The following is a 21901-nucleotide window of genomic DNA, read 5'->3' as shown; positions in this document are numbered from 1 at the left end:
GGAGACTGCTAAAGGAGGCTAGCAAGCGGTCAAGTCTCTGCAGCAAAAGCTTGCTCTGACTAAGCCCTGTGCTATTAGCAGATCCTTCCTGACAGCAAATGGAAAAACAATGTCAAAATCCACTCTCGAAGCCTCAGCACTACCCTGTTGGGAGGCAACACAAAGTAAATAAATATTTTAGGAACAAAATAATTCTATTTTAAACTTGGAATTCAACAGCACAATTGCTCTTAGACCAGAGTGTAGTGGGAATGAATACTCCATATGCAATCTGTAGGCAGCATCTCTGCCTCAACATGCAATTTTTCTTTTAAACCAACTTATCAGAAGAGAGTGAATAGATTTTTCGTTTCACTAAATGTGTGTTTCTCCTAATAGATATAGCTCATTCCAGCACAGAATTTTTCAAAACAAAGAATGGTCAGTTGTCATTGATATTGATTTTGTAATTAGTTTGCCCAGTTTTGCTACTAAGAGCTAGGGCAATCCAATTAACAAAAGCAGCCAAGAAGAAACAGAACATTACGTGCAAACAAACATCACTGAATGTATTATTTCTGCATTTATACAGTACCTTAGCCCAGGGGACATTACAACTAGGATTGACAAGAATTAGTTCTTGTCCCCCAGAGCTTTACATTCTAAGGAAATGAATTAGGTAAACTGTAATCCTATGCTACATCTATGATAAAGAAAAACTAAGACCGAAAATAGACCTGACCATGCGGTAAGATTGCTCTTACCATGTGGCCATGCAGGGAAGAGCACTTACCACCACCCATTGAGCAGGGGGTCACCCACGCTAATGCACTGCCCGATTACTGCTGGGTAACCCCCTGAGGAAATTAAATATTTCCACTAGAGCTAGAAATGCTGTGCGCTGGGGGTGGATCTACCTCCAGCGCCTGCGTTGGGCAGGCAGTAGCTCCAGATTGGTGCGCAGTAAGCCTGCAGTGAGCTTAGTAAAATGGCTGAATAAACTGGAGCCTAGGTGGGTACTTCAAAAGTGGGAGAAAACCTCAATGACAGACATAGTCCATTATTCTAACTACTAGACCATCAGTTTCTTGCAAAAATAAGCAGGAAAAGTGTTCAGCATTCTCTCTTACAGGAACGTCTATGATAATTAGAGTAGAATGCAAAACGTTAAATGCTCGGTAGTTCAATGTAGTAATCTAGCCATGGTACTATATGCAAGTATTCACGGGGGTCAATGACAAGCAATGGTGGGGGGGTCTTTTACTAAGGCACGCTCACGTTTTTAGCGCGCGCTAAAAATAGGCGCGTGCTAAATGTTTGAGGCGCCAATGAATTCCTCCAACATTTAGCGTGTGCTAAAAAACGTGAGTACACCTTAGTTAAAAGAACCCCCCCCCCCCCCAATGTGTGTTCACTCTGTGCACAATGCTGTGAAGCTTAAGGCAGTCTGTCTTTCTCACTGGCAGTGTGATGCAAATGCTTGTGTTAAGCAGAGGAGTGTGGTAGCCGTGTTAGTCCACTCTTAAGGTTATCAATAGAAATCAAACAAAATAAAACATGGAAAAGAAAATAAGATGTATTAAGTTATGTCCAATAAAAAAAGTATCATTTCTTGATTAGCTTTCGAAGGTTGCCCTTCTTCGTCAGATCGGAAATAAGCAAATGTGCTAGCTGACAGTGTATATAAGTGAAAATATTCAACATTTCTATGACAGTCTGACAGAGTGGGAGGATGGGGGTGGGTAGGAGAATATCAATGATATGCTTTGATGTCCCCATGCATACCTCCTACCCACCCCCATCCTCCCACCCTGTCAGACTGTCATAGTAATGCTTGAATGTTTTCACTTATATACACTGTCAGCTAGCACATTTGCTTATTTCCGATCTGACGAAGAAGGGCAACCTTCGAAAGCTAATCAAGAAATGTATTAAGTTATGTCCAATAAAAAAGGTATCATCTTATTTTCTTTTCCATGTTTTATTTTGTTTTATTTCTATTGATAACCTTGTGTTAAGCACAATTTGAGCATCCCAACTAGAGAGCTACAATTTAGGAAAGGCAAATCAGTTTGCTCAACTTTATGCACAAACTTCCTAAATGCATGCACAGTTGACTTACCCAGTTTAAATATTTTAGCATGCTTTAATATTTTGCATGCATTAATTTCTTAAACTGCAAAGGTATCTGTAAAATCACCCTAAAAATCCAAAAAAACACTCAGAAATAAATCCCAAATCTCTTTCTGCAAATCTTTTGCTTCTGGCAAGGCTCTCCTACATCCGATTTTCTTTTAGCACCTCTCCTTATCTTATTCAGTAGCTCTCACCCACCAGAGAGAGAGTTGTTTCTCCATTGCATCTCATTCTCTGATTGCAGCCCCCTTACAATTGCTGGTCTTCGGCACCTGACCACAGCACTGCTGGTCTGTGCTATAGGCTTATGTTCAGCCTCTAGGCACTCTGGCTTTCAGTAATCTGAACTGTGCAGGTTGTAGGTTTCCATGCCTCTGTTCATTCAGCATGTAGAGTCCTGTCCCAATCTCTCTATAGGGCTCCTTTCCCTCCAAATCCACCTCCTGTCTTTGTGACCATCTGTTTTGTTCAATTTTTGTCATGTCCACAACCGAGTCTGGTTTTCATGATTTCCTCAATGAATGTGTGTGAGATCTATTTGCATGCAATGGATTCTGTGAATGGAAATAGATCTCATTGAGGAAATCCTGAAACCCAGGCTGGGTTGTGAGCCTCAAGGACACCTGCCCTACAGGCAGCACCACTTTGTGTCTTGGTCACCTACATCACAGCATTTGTGCTACTTCAAGATTTTTGCCCTTTTCTGTCCTCACCTGTTCCACTTACTGGCGTGTCCATCCAAACTGCCTTTAGCTACTATTAATACAGCCTGTCAATATGACCAGCACCAAAACCAGGCAGTATTCTTTTGTGTACCCCAAAATGTTAATCATTTATTTACTATACCATCACTTACTGCATGGCAAATCAGAACGGTTTACATCTTAAAAATATACAAATAACATACAATGAAATTCCAACTTATAAAATTAAGAAATCCATTTTATGATAGGCCAGCACTAACAAAAACTTCCATACCAAAGAGGCCAAAAACAATTGTCAATCGTACACATCACATCAGTCATACTATTTCCTTTGGTAATATATTTTCTTTCCCGAGTGGTTCTCTAGATAATGTTATGTTTCAAAAGCTTTTTCAACAAGGATCGACACTGTCACCTATTCTGTTCAATATCTACCTCAAGCCACTAGCTGAGCTGATTTGGTCAATGGACACTCAGATATCCTGAAAACCTGACAGGCTATGTGTGCCTGAGGAGTGGGTCGAGAGCCACTGTATTACAGCAACTTCCTGGCAAAATTAATATATTTTAAAATCAGCATAAGGGGCTCATTTTCAAAGCATTTAGGGTCTCTTATCAAGCCATACTAGCAACTCCCAGTACAGTAATGCCAACAGAGCCCATTCACTTTGAATGTGCTCTGTTGGCACTGCCGCAAAGGAACCGCTAACGCGGTTTGATAAACGAGGCCCTTAGACTTACAAAGTTCCATAAGTTACTATTGGGCTCATTTTCAAAAGAGAAGGACATCCATCTTTCGACATAAATAGGAAGATGGACGTCCTTCTCCCAGGGACAGCCAAATCGGTATAATCCAAACCCGATTTAGGATGTCCCCAACTGCACTCCATCACAAGGACGGCCAAAGTTCAAGGGGGCGTGGCGGGATTTGGGCATCCTTGAGCCATTATCAAAGAAACAAGAACGTCCCTGACGAACACTTGGACGTTTATGACTAAGGCACAAAAAGGTACCCGAAATGACCAGATGACCACCAGAGAGAGTCGGGGATGACCTCCCGTTACTCCCCTAGTGGTCACTAACCCCCTCCCACCTTCAAAAAACATCTTTTAAAATATGTTGTGCCAGCCTCTATGTCCCTGGAGCAGTTTTAGTGGGTACTGCAGTGCACTTCAGACAGGTGGAGCCAGGCCCAGAGCCGCTACCTGTTACATTTGTGGAGGAAACAGCGAGCTCTCCAAAACCCACTGTACCCATATATGGGTGCCCCCCTTAACCCGTAAGGGCTATGGTAGTGATGTACAGTTGGGGGTAGTGGGTTTTGGTTTTTTTGGGGGGCTCAGCACACAAGGTAAGGGAGCTATGTACCTGGGAGCAATTTATGAAGTCCACTGCAGTGCCCCCTAGGGTGCCTGGTTGGTGTCTTGGCACTACAAATGCTGACTCCTCCCACGACCAAATGGCTTGCATTTGGTCGTTTCTGACATGGATGTCTTTGGTTTTGAAAATCGCAGAAAATCAGAAACGTCCAAGTCTAGGGACGGCGAAATTTAAGGATTTTAACGTACCTGACAGTATTTTCGAAATGAAAGATGGATGTCCATCTTGTTTCAAAAATACGGGTTTCCCCACCCCTAGATTTTGCCGTTTTGCAAGGACGTCCAAATCACAACTTGGACGTCCCTTTCAAAAATGTCCCTCCACATAACTCTGTAAGTCCAAGTGCCTTGAAAATACGCCTCTAAGTGTCATTTTGTTTAGGGGAAGTACACATCTTTGATAAACTAGGCCCCAACTAAAGATGTATGAACGATTTAAAAATCAATCCTGACAAAATTAAACTTATCAATAGGAGGCTGTTGGATGACATTGCTTGGTTGTGAGAATAAGGGTTACTTTTCCTCAGAGAACTGCACAGTGCTTGAAGGGATACGGATACCTTTACATTGAATAGCAGATTCTTAATATTTTACTGGATTGTGTGCTCACATTTGAAAATCAGGTGTCCCAGAAAGATAAGAAAATGTTCTATAATCCTTAACTAATTAAATGGAGTGGAGGAGTGGCCTAGTGGTTAGAGCACTGGTCTTGCAATCCAGAGGTGGCTGGTTCAAATCCCACTGCTGCTCCTTGTGATCTTGGGCAAGTCACTTAACCCTCCATTGCCTCAGTTACAAACTTAGATTGTGAGCCCTCCTGGGACAGAGAAATATCCAGAGTACCTGAATGTAACTCACCTTGAGCTACTACTGAAAAAGGTGTGAATCTAAATAAATAAATAAATTATGGCTAACATATCAGACAGGAAACAGGGTGTAGCTATTTCCCACCTAGATTATTGTAATACTATATTCTTGGGTTTACCAGGTAGGTTGATCTCTTACTGCAAGTTGTACAAAATATTGTGGCAAAGTTGGTCTTAAGCGGTTCCAAATGGGCCAGATCAACCTTTTTTTTTTTTTTTTTGGTGGTTACCACTTTATGCCAGAGTACAATTAAAATTAGTAACTCTTCCCTACAAGGTAAATTCACGGATTGGTCCAAACACCACTAGGCCATGCAAAGAGGTTCTGGCATTTAGTTTCATTGAGATTTATATGTTGCACTCTCTCACAATTCTGTACCAAGTGGCACCCACATACAAAGATAATTATGGACATATAAAACAAGAGAATCCCACCCTGATTAAAACTTTTAAAAACGCCAGCCTAAAACAACCAGGGCCCAATATACAATAGTCTCATCAGCTCCCTCTTAAATCTTCCCAAACATGCTCTCAAATAAAAATCTTTTTAAGTGCTTTCAAAGCTTCTTAGAACCAGCCGAATGAAATGTAATCAAATATAAAATTCTGTCAGTTAGAATGGTCGCTCACCTAAAAGCTATCTAAAAATCTATACACTACCCGTAACCCACGTAATTGTTTTAAAAATACAGCCTAACTTGCTCTCTCAACCGGCAGCCAATCACATCTAGCCAACATTTTTAGATCAGGTGGAGAGAGCAAATACATAGTGAGGGAGACCAAGATAAAGACTATTTCAATAGTTCAACTTGTACAACTACCTGAAACCTCCAACTCATATTACAGTTTACATAATACCCAAAGTTTTAAAAAGCCAGTGGTCATTACCGATCTATTCTATGCAACTGCAAGTCTACCTAAATACCCAGGTTCCTAATAACCCATGATATTGGAATCTTGAGAGGAATGTTATCAAACAAACTGTTTAATAACAGTTTCCCTACTGTTCAATAACAAGCTGTTGAATACAGTTGGTATAAGGCGAGCTGTATCACCCCACAGTACCACTATAGGAGGAAGCCAACCAATTGGCCAGCAGCAGAAGAATCTGTTATCAACCACATAAGATTATTTAAGTAATGAAGCCAGCAACTGCATCATAACGCTTAACAAAAGTGCTCATTTTCAAAGCACGTAGACTTTGAAAGTTACTTAGAGGTGTATTTTCAAAGACTTACACAGTTACATAGAGGCTCATTTTGAAAGCACTTAAACTTACAAAGTTCCATAGTAACTTATGGAACTCTGTAAGTTTAAGTGCTTTGAAAATATGCAACTTTGTAAGTCTAAGTGCTTTAAAAATGAGCCCGCAGTAAATCATATAACTTTGTAAGTCTATAAATGTTGAACATGGAGCATCAAAATACCTCAGAGGGCAGAAATCTTGGGTACCCCAGATCGCTCACTGCTCTAGCCAAAATCTGGCCCATTCTAAACAACCTTCTATTGTCTCCCATTTAAAAGACTATGGTACCACTTCCATAATACATCATCTATCCCCAACCTTTACAAACAGGCACAGAACTGGTGAATGAAAGTATGAAATGCAGGAAGGATATACAGGAGGAAGAGGAGTGCCCTCCAACTTTATCTTGTTTTGGTTTTTTTTTTTTTAATGTTTGGATCCTCAGAAGTCCATAAATTAGGATCACCATCCTCAAGATGATGTCCATGTAAATGCCACACTGACCTATTGGAATGCACTGCCCAACAGATAAGACTGGATACACCTGGTATTTTAGCTGCCTCTAGATTTAGGCACCTAAAAAGTGGGTGGAACTAAATATTTATGATATTAGCACTGATTTTCAGTACTAGCTACCAAAACTAGTCTCCTAAAGCTAGACAAAGCAATCACAGATCTAAATTTAAGAGTAGGTCTGGCACAGTGGTGTGCTGGAGCCGGCTCGCACCAGCTCGCAAGAGCCGGTTGTTAACTTTGCTCGGCTCTTGCGAGCCGGTTGTTGAAACGCGCGAGCCGGCTCTTCTCCTCCCTCCCGATCCGGTCCTGTCTCTCCCTCCCGATCCCTCACGTCACCGACCCGACCTGACTCTCCGCATTCTTCGGGGCACCCGCTGCCAGAACTGACTCTCCCCCGCTGGCGCTGCCGGTTCGCACTTTAAAAATGGCCGCCGAGACTTCCAGAGGCGGCCTCGCGATCGGCGGCCATTTTGAAGCGCGAACCGGCCGGCAGCGGCAGCGCCAGTGGGGGAGAGTCAGTTCTGGCAGCGGGCAGGCAAGACTGCCTGCCCCGAAGAATGCAAAGAGACAGGTCGGGTCGGTGACGTGAGGGATCGGGAGGGAGGGAGCGGGGAGGAGAATTCGCCAACAACTCAGGAGGGGGTGGCAGGGGAGAGAAGGGAGTCGCTGGGCATTTGTGGATGGGGGGGAAAGGAGGGTCACTGAGTATGGCTGGGTGCATGCAGGGCAGGGGAGAGGAAGCAGGAGGGTCACTGCTGGACATGGGTGGATAGAGGGCAGGGGAGAGGAGGGTCACTGGGTATGGGTGCATGCAGGGCAGGGGAGAGGAAGCAGGAGGGTCACTGCTGGACATGGGTGGATGAAGGGCAGGGGAAAGGAGGGTCACTGGGTATGGGTGCATTCAGGGCAGGGGAGAGGAGGGTCACTGGGTATGGGTGCATGGAGAGCAGGGGAAAGGAGGGTCGCTGGGTGCATGCAGGGCAGGGGGAGAGAAGGGTCACTGGATATGGGTGGATGGAGAGGGGGGGAGAGAGAAGAAATGCTGAATGTGAATGGAGGGGAGGGAAGAGTGAGGAAGGAGATGAGATGAGGGAAAAGAAAGAGAGGAGAAAAACTGCACATGGGTGAAGAAAATAGGCAGAAGCTGAGGACCAGAAATGAAGAAGAAAGGAGGAAAGGAAAGAAATAAATGGAAAGGAAGCCCTGGAAACTGAGTTTAAGAGGACAGATAGCAGCAGAATCGGATACTGGGCCAGCATGATCAGAAAAACAGTCACCAGACAACAAAGGTAGAAAAAAAAGCATTTTATTTTCATTATAGTGTTTGGAATATGTTCACTTTGAGAATCAGGTGGTCAACATTAAAAGTTTATATTTATTTACTTATTTATGGCATTTTATCGCACATTAAACATGAATTAGATTGGAACCTGGGATCATTTAATTTTTTTTTCCTGGAGTAATGCATTGTCCCCCCCAGGCTCTCTCCCCGGCTACAGCCAGCTCTGCAATCTGGGGGGGTGGGGTGCAGAGGGGGACGGGGGGGGGGGGCGCAGAGGGGGACCGGGGAGAGAGCCTGTTGTTAAACATTTACCAGCACACCACTGGTCTGGCAGTTAAAATTTACTGTGAAGTGTAGAGTGATGTACTTAGGGTGTAGAAATCCAAAGGAGATGTGCTTATCTGTCCTCTCACCACCTACCTCACGTATTTCAGGAGAGAGACCTTGGGGTAATCCTGTCTGAAAATCTCAAGGTGGAAAAATAATGTGACAAGGCATGTAGATAGAAGAATGATAGGCTGCAAAGGGAAGTGTTACGGCTTCCAAAACTGAACATAGTGACTTATACAGTTGTATTATCTCATTAAAGACTTGAAGCAGTTCAGAGAAAAGCAACAAAAATGGAATTGGTTTGCGCCACAAGACATATAAGAAGAGATTTGACAGCCTGAATATGTATACCCTAGAGCAGGGGTTAACCCAGTCCTTGGGATACACCTAGCCAGTCAGATTTTCAGGATATCCGCAATGAATTCGCTTGAGAGAAATGTGCATGCACTGCCTCCATTTTATGTAAATTTCTCTCATGCATATCCATTGTGGGTATCTTGAAAATCTGACTGGCCTGATGTGTCCCAAGGACTAGGTTGAGATCCCTCCTCTCATGCACATTCATTATGGGCATCCTGAAAATCTGACTAGATAGGTGTGTCCCATAGACTGGCCTAGAGGAAAGGATAGGGGTGATAGGATACAGACATTTAAATATCTGAAAGGTATTAATATACAAACAAGTAGTAGAACTATGGAATATGAATTTAGATTACAGGGGAATTAGACTTAGGAGTAACATCAGGAAGTACTTTTTCATGCAGAGGGTGGTAGATACCTGGAATGCTCTCCCACGGGAGACTGCGGAGACAAAAAGGGCAACAGAATTCGAAACTGCATGGGATAAGCACAAAAGAATTCCTATACAGAAGAAAAATTGAATCAAAACCAACAGTGATGCTTAGATAGCAACTCAGGTAATCAGGAAATAAGGCCAACTTGAGCGGACTTACAGTTTGTCCCCTGATTATGGTTAGACAATCTGGATGGGCTAAAGTGGGGCTTCAACAGCAAATCTAGCAGTTGGGGGATTAAGACCAGTGTCAGTGAGACTTCTACTCTCTGTGCCCCTAAAATGGCAAGGACAGATCAAGATCAAGTAAGCACAACATTTACAGCATATGATCTGAGGCGATCTATCTAGTTGGGCACACTGGACAGTGCAGATTTTTATCTGGTTTCATCTAAGTTACTATAATTTTGAATTTTCAGTTGAAAACTTAAAATCTAAGTTTTGCAGAAATAGGGGGGTGACTTTAGGAGTGCAGATCTTTTGGCATCAAAATCAGTACGTCCAATTTCAAGAATTAGCACATTATCCTATAAAGAGGCAGCAGAACTTTTATGAAGCAAAGAAGTTTCATTTCAGAATAGGTAAGCACCATCTTAAACCTAAATACAGAACAGTATTTTCAGCCTTTAAATCTATTAACAACCACTACTCCCAAGATGTTGTTTGGCAACTCACATAAAAATCCACTTTATTGCACAGGAATGGCCTACAAAACAGACGGCCACAAACCACAATACAAGTCGATGAGTCTATATAAGTCTTTTTAGCTTAATCGAGGATCCTTTTTGCTCAGATCTATAGAGCAACATTTTAAAAAAATGTTTCGCATATAATCCTCCTCTCAACTCAATCTCAACATTTCCTTTTAGTAAAATAATTTTTGGAGTACCAGAATTATAAATGTATTTTCAGGAAAAAAAAACTTGGGCGCGGGGGTGGGTTACTGTGTTAATGAAACAAGGAGGGGCAGGGAGATGCTACTTAACCACTGCATCTACCTTTGCAAAACGCGAGGACCTGCGATTCGAAGCAGACTAGTCAAGTCAGAGAGAAGCTGCTCAATGTGGGCTCCTCCCTTGCTAACTGGAGGCCCAACGCCAGCCTTGTACTGACAGTACTACCAAGGGCCATCATTTTGCTGTCAGCACAAGAAGAAGCCTATATCGAGAAGCAAATCCTCAAAGTGCCTCTAGCCCTATTTAATTGCTTGAGCAGAAAGAGTAATATTTAAACAGTGAAATAAGAATAGCAATAATGAAAAAAGTGCCCCACCCCCCTGCTCAGGCAAACGAACGAGACCTTCCCAGCAGCCTTTCCAAGAGTCTGTCAAAATTCGCCGTGGGACTATAATTATAAACACGGAAAGAGACTGACGCGAACTCCGCGCCAAGGATTTCCAGCACGCTCTCTGCTTACCGTGCTCAGCTGTGCCCCCATCTCAAAGACTAGCGCGAGACCAAGCGACACCAGCACCAAATTCCAAACCCCTCCAAGCTAAGCCGACTCCGGGAGGACCGGGAGCGTTCGCGATTTCCACTTTTCCGCCCACGTGAACGTCACGCCCCCTTGCGCTCACCCTGATTGCACCACGATTCTGTCTGTCACGGTGAGGGACAGGTTGTCGGTCCTGCCTCGCCGCGCAAGCGTCCTGCTTGTTTGTTCTCTCTATCTTCTGGCCATACGGCCCGGCTGTAGGGACGGCGGCCTCTGATTGGTTGGTGTTGCGTGCGGTAATTTTATGCTACGTGGTCGCGTTCAGTATAGTGTAATTGAGCCAGTAAAGTGGAACCTTCTTTCTGAGCGCAAAGCAATAATAAAAAGGCAGGCTAATAAACAGCATGGCTTCAAGGTAAGGAGCGTCCTCTCCTGGCTTTACTGGTGGGGGTTAAATTTTTTTTTTTTTTAACAGAATTGTTTTTATGTTTTCGATGCGTTGCGTTACTTCTACTTTGTTCTGTTAGCTAAACTTTCTGTAATATATAACTATAGTGTCAGAAAAGCACTATAATGGGTAATACGTTCTTGTTTTATTTGTTAGGTGGGATTGTTTTGCTTTTTAAATGCATTTAGTTGCAGAGAGGTGTTTTAGAAACATTCCTTTTTTTTTTCTTCTTTTCACGCTAATACTATGCTCCGAGAGAAAACTGTAGCCTTTACTGGAGGGGAAACAGTGGGATATGTTCTTAAAACTAAGATTGAAGTAGAGGGGTTATATCCACGCGGTTTCTATTCTGGTTAAGCGCACCAGAAGGCGCTAAGGGGCAGGTGAAATGTAAAGATCAATTGTATTCATTCACTTGTCTGGCAGGGTTATGAAACTGTTTAATAGGTTCTAAATGTTTACTTAGCTTTTTCTTTCATTTTACCAAGATCTTGTCACATAGTTAATGCATACTATTAAGAAGTTTTGTACTGAGCGAGGGAATAGACATCGTGACTTGTTTGTACTTCCTTTGAAGCCATATTGTTTAATTTCTTTGGTTTTTTTTTTAATGCATTTGCATTGGTTATGGTTTTAGGAACGAAAAATATGTTGAAATAGAAAGCATTAATTTGTTGTACTGAGCAAGTTATAGATTAAATGAGCTTTTACTGCAATTATAGTTTTGGAGAACTGCATATGTTTGCTAAAAACTTGAGCTAGTCTGACTGCGCAAGCATATCTTAACTATTTTGTATGAAAGTTTGCACTATTAACAAGACCCACCTAGTTGCCTAACTGAATTTGGTTAGGAATGTGTGGAAAGCAGAGGGGACTGGGATTTCTGGCATCCGGGTACGCTTTTTCCACCAACTTTTAAATACTGTGGGTAAAAACCCTGGTATTTTTTTTATCCTACTTCCTGACTACTGTTGTGCATTTAGTCCCCCCCCCCCCCCCCCCCCCCCCCCGACTAACACGTTTCGTTTTTATAATCTGATATTCATTAAAACAGAAACTTTACTACCAACTGCTTTGCTTCACCCTAAGGATATACAGTTGTTGATTTTGTGTCCCGTGACCGGATATATAAACTGAACTGTTAGCTGCAGGGGTTGTCAACTCAGCCAATCAGGTTGAGGAATGGGTGACACTGATACAGTAAAATAGTAGATAACAGATCAAGGCCGCTGGTAGGGTATGCTTCTTATCTAAATTCCTTTTTGTAATCTTTCTCTATCATCCTGGGTAGAAGAGCATACAAATTCCCATACTTAAACTCCCAGCTACTTAAGTCTTGTCGCCAAACATTTGAAAGAAATAGATCACAAACTAGTGAGATTATTTCACAAACATGTAGCCTGGCTGCTAGATGCAGTAGCCTTGCTGGATGGCTCCTAGGTGTCACAAATCTGCTGTCATTGACTCAGTTGATTTAGGGACATTGTAGCCAGCTGCTTCCAGCCTGACTTCCACATGGCCTGTAATATTGCTAGTATAGACAAAACAGTTACGATGACTAACAAAAATATAAAAAAGAAAAGGAAAAAAGATAAATAATAGAAAAATATATTTAATAAAGACACTTTGGATGTAGAAACTTTAAAATATTTATTCATAAAAACAATATAAAATAAGGGAGAGCAGGACTCGGCACAGCTGTGTTTCGGCCGGTCAGACCTGCTTCAGGAGTCTTCTCACCTTATAGAGTCTCTTTCTCTCTCTATTTGTGCATCGGATAATTTTTGTATTGATGTGTAGAAAATCTTATGAGTGAATTGTGTAAAAACGTCTGTGAGATCAACTCTCCAGTTATCTCTTCTGGGATCTTATGGAGCTAAAGTCTACTCAAATCAGTAGACCAGAGATTCTGTAATCAGCATCTCACATCTATGGTGAGAAGACTCCTGGGGAGGGGGGATGGGATACAGGAAAAGCATAGGGAAAATTTGGTGGGAAATGTAGTTTGGGTCATTGTTGTAGTCTCCTGGATATGTGTTGGGTAGATGGGCTTTTAGGATTAGTTTGGGTCATTTGGGTAGGCTTGTTTGAACAGATGGGTTTTTAGTGATTTCCAGAAGGGTAGATAGTCGCTGATTGATCGGATGGATTTGGGGAGGGCATTCCAGAGTTGGCTGCCCAAAAAGAAGAAGTTGGATCCATAATAGGTTTTGTACTTGAGTTCTTTGCAATTGGGGTAATGTAGGTTGAGGTAAGTTCGCAAAGTTTCAGACATGTTTCTGGTGGGAAGGTCAATCAGATTGAGCATATAGCCTGGAGATTCACTGTGGATAATCTTGTGGATTAATGTGTGCCAGTGATGCCAGTGGCTTCTAGTAACCAGAGACGTAGAGGATAACACACTGCCTTCCAACGGGGAGTATTTTCAAAACAGTAGTTTGTCAGAGGTGCTTGGGATATTTCTGGATGAAAGGGAGAAGGCATCCTCGAGGGACTCATTCCCATTTAAATGGGCTAAAAAGGCTATTAAATATTTGGGGTTTTATTTGATAAGTTCAGGGGAGGACATGGTACGAGTTGAATTATGGGAGTTATTTTTGAAAATAATTTGGGGAAATGGGATTCTTAACTTTTTTTTTTTTTCTTCCCTGGTTTGGGGAATGGGTAACAGACATTTTAACACTAACTAACTTGTTTGTATTTCAAACAATACCTATTTAGATACGTAAAAGAAATTTCGAGGAGTGTTCAGAGGAAAGTGTTCCAATATATTTGGGAAAGGAAATCTCTTAGGGGGTGGCAAGGGTGATTTTATACGGAGAATAGAGGACTAGCAGTATCAAATTTAAGTATTCTCAGGCAACTCAATTTTAAGGCAAAGTGGTTTGGCGGTAGGAGGGTGCACAAAAACTGTAGATCCCTCTGGAGCAGGTTTTAGCGCGTACACACACACGCACACACACACACACACATATATATATATATATATATATATATATATATATATATATATATATAAAACACACAGACACTAAGTCAGTTCCCAGATCACTGGCCATTTTAATAGCCAGTCCCTAGACTGATTCTATCTAGTTTCTCTCTTTTTGAAGATGCAGTATTCAGACCTGCACACAATACCCCAAATAAGGTCTCACAGAGACTTCAGATGCACTATCACCACTTTTTTTCCTGCTGGATATTCTTCTCCCTCTACACCCTTCTAGCTTTTACCTTCACCTTCTTTAGAACCCTGGGGGGGAGGGGCGGCACAGCCACCATAGCAGTGCAGGACTTCCACAAAGCACTGGCTACCAATTCTCTCCTGCCCACTCCACCTCCACTCAACCGAAACTGCGCTTACTAAAGTCTCTAATGACCTATTACTGGCTAAATCCAGAGGTCAATATTCCATCCTCATCCTTCTTGATCTTTCCGCTGCTTTTGACACTGTCGATCACAGCATACTTCTCGATACCCTGTCCTCACTTGGATTCCAGGGCTCTGTCCTTTCCTGGTTCTCTTCCTACCTCTCCCTCCGCACCTTTAGTGTTCACTCTGGTGGATCCTCTTCTACTTCTATCCCTCTGCCTGTCGGCGTACCTCAGGGTTCTGTTCTTGGTCCCCTCCTCTTTTCTATCTACACTTCTTCCCTTGGTTCATTAATCTCATCCCATGGCTTTTCCTACCATCTCTATGCTGATGACTCCCAAATTCTACCCCTGATATCTCACCTTGCATCCAAATCAAAGTTTCAGCATGCTTGTCTGACATTGCTGTCTGGATGTCTCAACGCCACCTGAAATTAAATATGACCAAAACCGAGCTTCTCATTTTTCCCCCCAAACCTACGTCCCCGCGCCCCCCATTTTCTATTTCTGTTGTTGGCTCTCTCATTCTCCCTGTCTCCTCAGCTCGAAACCTTGGGGTTATCTTTGACTCTTCTCTCTCCTTCTCTGCTCATATCCAGCAGACTGCCAAGACCTATCGTTTCTTTCTTTACAACATCCGTAAAATCCGCCCCTTTCTTTCTGAGCACTCTACCAAAACCCTCATCCACACCCTTGTCACCTCTCGTTTGAACTACTGCAATCTGCTTCTTGCTGGCCTCCCACTTAGTCACCTCTCCCCTCTCCAGTCGGTTCAAAACTCTGCTGCCCATCTCGTCTTCCGCCAGGGTCGCTTTACTCATACTACCCCTCTCCTCAAGTAGCTTCACTGGCTCCCTATCCGTTTTCGCATCCTGTTCAAGCTTCTTCTACTATCCTATAAATATACTCACTCTGCTGCTCCCCAGTATCTCTCCACACTCGTCCTTCCCTACACCCCTTCCCGTGCACTCCGTTCCCTGGATAAATCCTTCTTATCTGTTCCCTTCTCTGCTGCTGCCAACTCCAGACTTCGCTCCTTCTGTCTTGCTGCGCCCTATGCCTGGAATAGACTTCCTGAGCCCCTACGTCTTGCCCCATCCTTGACCATCTTTAAATCTAGATTGAAAGCCCACCTCTTTAACATTGCTTTTGACTCGTATCCACTTGCCTCCACCTACCCTCCTCTCCTCCTTCCTCTCGCCTCCACCTACCCTCCTCTCCTCTTTCCTCTACACATTAATTGATTTGTTTGCTTTATTTTTGTCTACTAGATTGTAAGCTCTTTGAGCAGGGACTGTCTTTCTTCTATGTTTGTGCAGCACTGCGTACGCTTTGTAGCGCTATAGAAATGCTAAATAGTAGTAGTAGTAAGTAAGGCATACACATAGAGTTGGGGTTCCTTTTTTTTTTTCTTTTGTAGAACTTTAGGTTGTAAGCCCTCAAGGATCAGGAAAATACCTATTACACTTTGATGCACCTCACCTTGAGCTAAAGTTCATTTTATTTTGCTCTCTGTTGCTAAAACAAAAAGTCGATTAAAACCTGGACATTTAGAAAACTGTTGTGAACTTAAAGCAGTTCTAGAATCGTGAAAGCTATGGTAGCTAGCATAATGGTTTAGGGACTTTCCTGTTGGTATAAAAATAAGTGCTGCACCCTGCCACTTCCTGTGTATTGTATTATTGCATGGGCATGTATGTTTTGTCACATTTTGTTTTAAGGGCATACAAACTAGCACAGTAGAACTGTAATTGCTACTAAACCTATGTGGTGGGAGTTTTTTTTTTAATTATTATTTTTTTTATTTTTATTATTATTATTTGTTAAATTTGTATCCCATGTTTTCCCACCTTTTTGTGGGCTCAATGTGGCTTACTTATAACCGTTAGCGGTGTTAGCCAATTCCGGTCTGAACAAATACATAGTATGAATGAATACAAAGTGATATTGTGGTAGAATGAGGTACATGTATGGTAGGTACAATTGGGGGGAACTTAGGGAAGGAAAGGGGGAAGAAGAGTCCGGTAATGTCCGTTACTGTCTTTGGTTACATTGTGTTGCAAGTGTCCAGGTATTCTTATGTTGGGTCGGTGGGGTGTGCTCTTCTGAACAGGTCTGTCTCTAGTGCTCCCCGAAAATTTAGGTGGTCAGGCATCATTTTTACTGTTTTTGGTAATGTGTTCCATAATTGTGCGCTTAGGTAGGAAAAGCTAGATGCATAGGTGGATTTGTATTTGAGTCCTTTGCTGCTTGGATAGTGGAGGTTTAGGTATGATCGTGCAGATTTTGTGGTGTTTCTGGTTGGCAGGTCGATAAAGTCTGTCATGTATCCCGGTGCCTCGCCGTAGATAATTTTATGGACAGTTGTGCAGATTTTGAAAGTGATACGTTCTTTGGTAAACAATGCAGTTTTTTTCGGAGTGGTTTGGCGCTGTCGAAACGTGTTTTTCCAAATATAAGCCTGGCTGCTGTGTTTTGGGTGGTCTGAAGTTTCTATATGATTTGATCCTTGCATCCCGCATAGATTCCATTACAGTAATCTGCATGGCCTAGTACCATTGACTGTACTATGTTACAAAATATTTCCCTCGGTAAGAATGGTTTCACGTGTTTGAGTTTCCACATTGAGAAAAACATTTTATTTAAGGTGGAATTCGCTTGGGTCTCTAGTGATAGGTTACGGTCGATTGGTACTCCAAGAATTTTCAGACTGTCTGAGATAGGGAGGGTGTATCCTGGGATGTTAATGTTTGTGGGTTTGTATATATTGTATTGGGATGAGATGATGAGACAGTGTGTTTTTCAGTATTGAGTTTTAGTTGGAATGCATTTGCCCATGAGTTCATAATGTTAAGCTTAGTTTGATTTTGTTGGTGATTTCTGCCAGATCATGTTTGAAGGGGATGTATAATGTGACGTCATCAGCGTAGGTAAATGGGTTAAGGCCTTGGGTGGATAAGGTTTGTTCATGATAGATGTTTTTTTTTTTTTTAGTGGCTAGTAACATAGGTTAACAAAAGAGACATTTTATATTGGACCATCAAAAGCTGAAATGACCTTGGTACCACTCTGGTTTGCAGTTATTGAAAAGGCAAGTTCGCTGTGCTGAAAGATTCTGCAAAAGATTGACACCTGCTATTTTACCATCATGTATATATCATCAGAACATCTTATAGCAGGAGACATCAACCTTCACCTTGAGGATACTAACCTATCAAGCGTGTGTGAATGCAAGGACTTCTCCAACTATGGGACCTTCACTGGCCAAATATGCAACCCACCCATATTAAAGGACACACACTAGACATCATTACATACAAATTCTCATCAGAACCAAATATCGCACTAACAGATACAAAATGGACAGCTATACCATGGTCCGATCACTACAAAGCTAACCTCACCCTTCACTGGCGAACACGACAGTCACAACATAAACAAGAACAACGAACCTACACCACGCGAGGTAAAATAGACCCGCTAACATTTGGCAACAATTCTATAACAATGAATGGACAGCACCAACAGACTCGCCCCAATTTCTTCACGAATGGGACAACAGATGCAGAATCATATTAGACAACATAGCACCACTTCAACCCAGAACCTCACGTAGAAAAAACTCAATACCATGGTTTAATGAAGAACTAAAAGAATTAAAAACACAAGTCAGAAGATTAGAACATGCATGGAATAAGAAAAAAGACGACTCTGCACTCAACGACTAGAAGCAACTACAAAGAAAATACAAATATACCATCAGACAAACTAAAAGATCATATTATAAAACTAAAATCGGACCAGACTATAAGGATACACATAAACTTTTCCAACTCGTTAACAAACTACTAAATACCACACCGGTTACCTCTAACAACATAGACACCCCATCAGCAAACAATCTTGTGAATTACTTCAAAGAGAAAATCATAAAGCTACGACGCATGATACCTACCAACACAACCGATTATACAAACGTCCTTGAGTGTTTAGATCCAATACCTGGGGAATATCCAGCAGACCGATCATGGACCAACTTTGACACACTCTCGATCGATAACATCTCGCAATCGCTTGAAAGATACGCCAAGTCACAATGCAAATTAGTCATCTGCCCTAGCAACCTTATAAGATTTGCCCCTCAACAATTCAATTCAGACCTCACAAGGCATTTGAACTTCATGCTACAAAATGGTCTCTTCCCAAAGGATAAAGGAAACATTCTACTTACTCCTTTACCTAAAGACGCAAAGAAAAGTACAAATGACTTAACCAATTATCGTCCAGTAGCATCTATCCCGCTGATAACCAAACTTATGGAAGGCGTAGTGACGAAACAACTCACTAACTACCTAAATAAATAGTCAATTCTTTACGAGTCTCAATCAGAATTTCGGTCGAATCACAGCACTGAAACAGTACTAGTGACTTTAATGAATAAATTTAAACAAACAATTGCAACTGGCAACAACATATTTCTCTTACAATTTGACGTGTCCAGTGCCTTCGACATGGTTAACCACGGAATACTACTACACATCCTAGAATACTTTGGAGTTGGAGGTAACGTTCTTAACTGGTTTAGAGGATTCCTGACCGCTAACGCAGCTATATCAGCCCCAAGGACACCTGAATGTGGAGTTCCTCAAGGATCCCCCCTCTCTCCAACCCTCTTCAACCTAATGATGATACCCCTAGCCAAGCTACTAGCCAGTCAAAACCTTAATCCATATATATATACGCAGATGATGTCACGATCTACATCCCGTTCAAACATGATCTAAAGGAAATCACCAACGATATCAACCAAAGCTTCCAAATCATGCACTCCTGGGCGGATGCATTTCAGCTGAAACTTAAACACAGAAAAAACACAATGCCTTATACTCACCTCACAACATAACACAAATAAATTCACCACCATAACCACACCACACTTTTCCCTTCCCGTATCAAACACTCTGAAAATTCTTGGAGTTACCATTGATCGAAACCTCGCACTTGAAAACCACGTGAAGAACACAACTAAGAAGATGTTCCACTCCATGTGGAAACTCAAGAGTAAAACCTTTCTTCCCAAGGACTGTTTTTCGCAACCTAGTACAGTCAATGGTACTAAGTCACCTGGACTATTGCAACGCACTCTACGCTGGCTGTAAAGAACAGACTATCAAGAAACTTCAAACAGCCCAGAATACCGCAGCCAGACTCATATTCAGAAAAACAAAATATGAAAGTGCAAAACCCCTGAGAGAGAAACTACACTGGCTCCCACTTAAAGAACGTATCGCGTTCAAGATCTGCACGATTGTTCACGAAATCTTTTATGGAGATGCCCCGACCTACATGCTAGACCTCGTGGACCTGCCACCCGGAAATGCTAAAAGATCTGCCTGCACATTTCTGAATCTACACTTCCCCAGCTGTAAAGGATTAAAATACAGACTAACACACGCGGCCAGCTTCTCCTACATGAGCACGCAGATGTGGAATTCACTACCAATTAACTTGAAAACAATTAATGAAATAACTAACTTTCGCAAATCTCTGAAAACCTACCTCTTCAACAAGGCCTATCACGAGAATCCATAACTTAATCACAACCCATCACCACTTCACCCTTACTCTGAATGTCTTATTTCTATAATTGTTTGCTTAATTCTTTTTGTCATCCTGATCTCTTTGTAACACAAATTGTATCTTTTACCCTGGAATGGCAATGCCATAACAGGTCTTTGTAAGCCACATTGAGCCTGCAAATAGGTGGGAAAATGTGGGATACAAGTGCAATAAATTAAAAATAATGCTCAGGTGAAACTTGCTAAGAAATCATTTTGAGAAAATTATTACCTATTCTGCAAAAACTTTATTTGGAATTGTCACCCAACTTGCAACTCCTAAATCATCAACCATACAATCTTCCCAGCTGTCTGCCGACTCACTGGCTGACTTTTTTCCTCCAAGATTGAGAACCTGAGAGAGGCTGTATCCTCATCATCCCAGATTGTTTACCAACCTGTGCCTTCTGCTGACACTTTACCAGTAGATTCTATTCCTATTGTCCCGACTTCTTTAACTGCTCATTGGACTACCTTCTGTCTTTGCAGGAATTTTCTACAGTCCTTGCTTCAATGAGACCCACAACGTCATTCTTGGATGCTGTACCATCTACACAGTTAAAAAATATCTAAACACAAGTTACTTCCTCCTAGTTTAGATCTGGTTACACAAAGCTTAACTATCGGCCTTGTTCCTTCCTCATGGAAAAGGGCAGTAATTCGACCAATAGTAAAGACTAGATCATTAGATCCTTCCAATCCCGCACACTATCGTCTGATTTCTAATCTTGGCTTTCTTTCCAAACTCTTAGAGAAAGTAGTTTTTAATCAGTTACTTTTGCATGTAGAAGATACTTGTCAATATGGGTTCCATTCGCATCATAGTACAGAAACTATCATTACTGCATTCCTTTAGTGACATTCATTCTGTTGATGAGTCGGGTAATTTAGTATTGATATCACTGGATCTATCAGCAGCTCTTGACTTTGTTGATGAGTCTTTACTTTTTTATAGACTCTCAGATATTGGATTAGGGGTTACAGTACTAAATTGGTTTGCGTCTTATTTGACCGTTTCTTTTCAGTTCTCACTTCTACACACTCCTTTTCTCATCAACTTACTTGTGGCAGCCCACAAGTTTCAGTGTTATCACCTTTATTCCTTTATATTTTCATCAGCCCACTTGCCACATAAGTTCAAGTTCAAGGCTTTCTATTATGCAGATGACATTCTTCTTTACTCAGTTACACCTTTACAAAAGTGTTTGTCAGTATTGGCTCAGTGGCTGCAGGCCCATAAGTTAATACTCAATCCAGAAAAAAAACAAGACTTTGGGCCTTCTTACGCTTTTCTGGTATGCATACTCTTGTCCAAGCATTTATCATCTTAAGTACTTAAGTAGGGCTTAATTCAGTAAATTGTTAGGCATGTTTGTTTGAACATGCATGGGATTGATCTTGTCTGTTTCTTTCTTTGAATATTGTTTACTCTAGTGCCTGTTATTATCTTTTTGCTTTTTATTATATATGTTGTTGTGATCTAACTAGTTGTAGGCGGACTAGAATTTTTAAAATGTTTAAATTACTGTAATTCGGTATTTGCAGGGATTACTAGCCATCAGTTACGTTGCTTAGGGCCCTGTTTACTAAGCTGCGTTATAGGTGCATTAACATTTTTAACGCATGTTAACCGTGTATGTGCGTTTAACTGTGTACACGTGTACAATATCCCTATAGGCGCCTACACGGTTAGTGCGGGCGCGTTAAAAATTCCAGCACACCTTAGTAAACAAGGCCCTTACATTCTTAAATAAAATAAATGTTTAACTTACTGTAATTCGGTATTTGCAGGGATTACTAAC

At 41.8% G+C, this 21901-nt stretch overlaps 2 protein-coding genes across 2 annotated transcripts in view; one reads left to right on the top strand and one right to left on the bottom strand.

Moving 5' to 3' along the window:
* Positions 1–10781, bottom strand: part of LOC115478128 (NADH-cytochrome b5 reductase 3) — a 79897-nt gene extending 69116 nt beyond the window's left edge. The window contains 1 exon segment of the mRNA XM_030215375.1: positions 10648–10781. Within this exon segment, the coding sequence (XP_030071235.1) occupies positions 10648–10668 (21 nt within the window). The 5' untranslated portion in view covers positions 10669–10781.
* A 101-nt stretch (positions 10782–10882) lies between these two features.
* Positions 10883–21901, top strand: part of LOC115478127 (poly(U)-specific endoribonuclease-like) — a 103263-nt gene continuing 92244 nt past the window's right edge. The window contains exon 1 of the mRNA XM_030215374.1: positions 10883–11080. Within this exon, the coding sequence (XP_030071234.1) occupies positions 10970–11080 (111 nt within the window). The 5' untranslated portion in view covers positions 10883–10969. The remainder of the gene's footprint in view (positions 11081–21901) is intronic.

This window comes from Microcaecilia unicolor, chromosome 9 (genome assembly GCF_901765095.1).
Source record: "Microcaecilia unicolor chromosome 9, aMicUni1.1, whole genome shotgun sequence".
In the NCBI taxonomy this organism is placed as follows: Eukaryota; Metazoa; Chordata; class Amphibia; order Gymnophiona; family Siphonopidae; genus Microcaecilia; species Microcaecilia unicolor.
This window is presented reverse-complemented; position numbering and strand designations above follow the sequence as displayed.